The 2,461-nt window shown below is 33.9% G+C and overlaps 1 protein-coding gene across 1 annotated transcript; it reads left to right on the forward strand.

Moving 5' to 3' along the window:
• Nucleotides 1-229: 229 nt before the first annotated feature.
• Nucleotides 230-1,009, forward strand: LOC112024669 (18.1 kDa class I heat shock protein). The gene has a single exon (XM_024057280.2). The coding sequence runs from the start codon at nt 377-379 to the stop codon at nt 836-838; it is 462 nt and encodes a 153-aa protein (XP_023913048.2). The 5' UTR covers nt 230-376; the 3' UTR covers nt 839-1,009.
• The last annotated feature ends 1,452 nt before the right edge of the window (nt 1,010-2,461 follow it).

Genomic DNA, 2,461 nt, shown 5'->3' on the forward strand with positions numbered 1-2,461 from the left:
TATGGTCCATATTATATGACATTTGATTATATTCCTTCCACGCCCATTCTTGTTTCATTATGCCATTTCTAAAGATAAGATTCGTCTCTCACTAAAAACATTATGGACATGGACATGCACACACTTCTACCAAAAAAGAAACGCCACTGATACACCACATACCATTGCATATCTCCGATACACATTTTTTTTTTTCTTAATTCCCTAATGCGCCTGCCATTCTTTTTTGTTCTATAAATACAGCATCTTCATTTCCCTTGAACAACATTGCTAGCTAGCTTGTGTAGTGATTTCCCTTTTAACATTTTTGAGTGTTTTAATCTCCTTGTTCAATATCATTTGTTTTTTTCTTATTACCCATTAAGCTATAACAAAGATGTCGATCATTCCTAATAGCGTCTTTGGTGGTCGATTTGATCCATTTTATTGGGACCCATTCGAGGACTTTCATTTCAATTCCAGTATCGCTGTGCCCCATACTCCTTTCCTCAATGAAACAACGTCCTTCGTCAGCGCGAAGATAGATTGGAAGGAGACCCCAGAAGCATACGTGTACAAAGTGGATCTTCCTGGAATGAAGAAAGATGAAGTGAAGGTGGCAGTGGAGCACGGTAAGGACCTCTGCATTAACGGCAAAAGGAAGGTGGAGAAAAAGGAGAGGACCGACCAGTGGCACCGTGAGGAGCACAGCAGCTGCGAATTCTTTAGGAGTTTCAGGCTGCCTGAGAATGCCAAGGCGAATAAGATTACAGCAACTTTAGATAATGAAGTGCTTACTGTTACAGTTCCTAAGGAGGAGACCAAGAAGCATATTGCCAGAATAATTGATATTTGTTAAGACGGTATTGTTTATTTCACACACACTCACTTGCACAAACACCAATTTATTATTATAATTGACTAATACGTATAAGTGGGTGTGTATAAGAGACATTTTCCTTGTTAAGGTGTTACATATATGCAATAACTCTTAATGATTGAGAATGAAAGTTAAAAAGTTAATTATCAATCTAAGGAGTTTTTTTTTTTTTTTTTTTTTGACTCTCAATCTTAATCATTGAAATTGTATTGCATCCTGTGAATCTATATTATCCGAAACAACAACGTATGTGATTGTCTGGATAAATAAACTGTATCATGGTATAATTATAAGAGTATATTTCTCACCCAAAAAGAGCTTTTTCTCCTGTTCCAACTAATGTTAAAATTAACCAAATCTGTTTTATTTTCTATGGATCCGATGAAAACCGTACGTGGTTTCCTGCTAAATTTTTCTAAGCTTGTTGGAATATTGTTGTTCATCAAATATGCTCTGTTTTGCTAAGTATTTTCATTTTCTGGTTCTATTCATATTGATCAAAATAGAACCTTTATTATTATCATTCCTCTAGGATCTCTCAATTTAAGACCGTATACCAATCCTGGCCTATCAGCTTGTGCAACAGATCAAACCATATTTGTTTCTTTCTTGATATAATCATCAACCCTTGTCAAGTGGGATTAGTCCCAGGTCTTAAGAGTCTTTTACAAAGAAATCCTACCTTGCCATGGGAATATAGAAGGCAAAATACGTGTACAAAATTTGATTTTGACAAAACTTACCAATTAAAATGGTTTTTTTTTCAGAGACTTCCTTCTCATATTACACAACTTTTCATGACTTGAATTCTTCTGCCATCATAATTGAGAAGGTTGTTTATTGGAACAAGCTTTTTTCCTGATTAAATTTAGATTGAGTTTTATGGTTTGTTGAAACTATAGTAGAAAAAAGATAAATGAAAAATAAAATAAAATGATTACTTTTTGCTGAAAGTACTAAAAAAAAATTATGTTTCTAATTTCCACTATATTTTATTGCTTGGATATACAAAATGACTTGCTTATAAGAAAATCAAATATTGGACATAACAATAATAAATAAATAAAATTATAGATTTATGCAGTGGCGGACCCATAAAATTTTTCCAGAGGGCCAAGCTAAATATAAAAAAAATTATTTAAGAGCTATCCAAAACCCAAACAATTGCACAATGTGTAAAACTTGTGTTTTGGACTAATTCAAAAGGATTGAGAAGTTAAAAGGCCTAAATTCTAAAATCTGTGAGAGCGAATAACTACATTTTTTTTAATAATTTGTACTTCTTTATGATTTAAAAGTTGGGGGGTTTTGACCTCTACCTTCATCTATGAATTCGTGTGTAAATGATAGTTAAGAATTTACCGTTTACCACCTCAAAGTTGTGGCAAAATAATTGTAAAATAATTTGTATTCTTAAAAATACTCTTATCCAAATGGCTGCCAAAGTGCCACGCATTCTGCCTTTGGGACAAGTAATCGAGCGAGCTGAAACCCGAAAGCACTCTAAAACAAGACAGACCATGGGCTGGATTTGCAGTTAGACCAACGTTGTATAATGGGCTAATGCACTCGGCCCATGTTTTCTTTGTCTTTTTAAGGTGT

The sequence above is a fragment of the Quercus suber genome, unplaced genomic scaffold, assembly GCF_002906115.3.
Source record: "Quercus suber isolate HL8 unplaced genomic scaffold, Cork oak 2.0 scaffold_113, whole genome shotgun sequence".
Lineage (NCBI taxonomy): Eukaryota > Viridiplantae > Streptophyta > Magnoliopsida > Fagales > Fagaceae > Quercus > Quercus suber.

Coding starts and splice junctions, on each gene's coding strand:
- LOC112024669 (XM_024057280.2), top strand. CDS start 377: ATGTCGATCATTCCTAATAGCGTCTTTGGTGGTCGATTTGATCCATTT.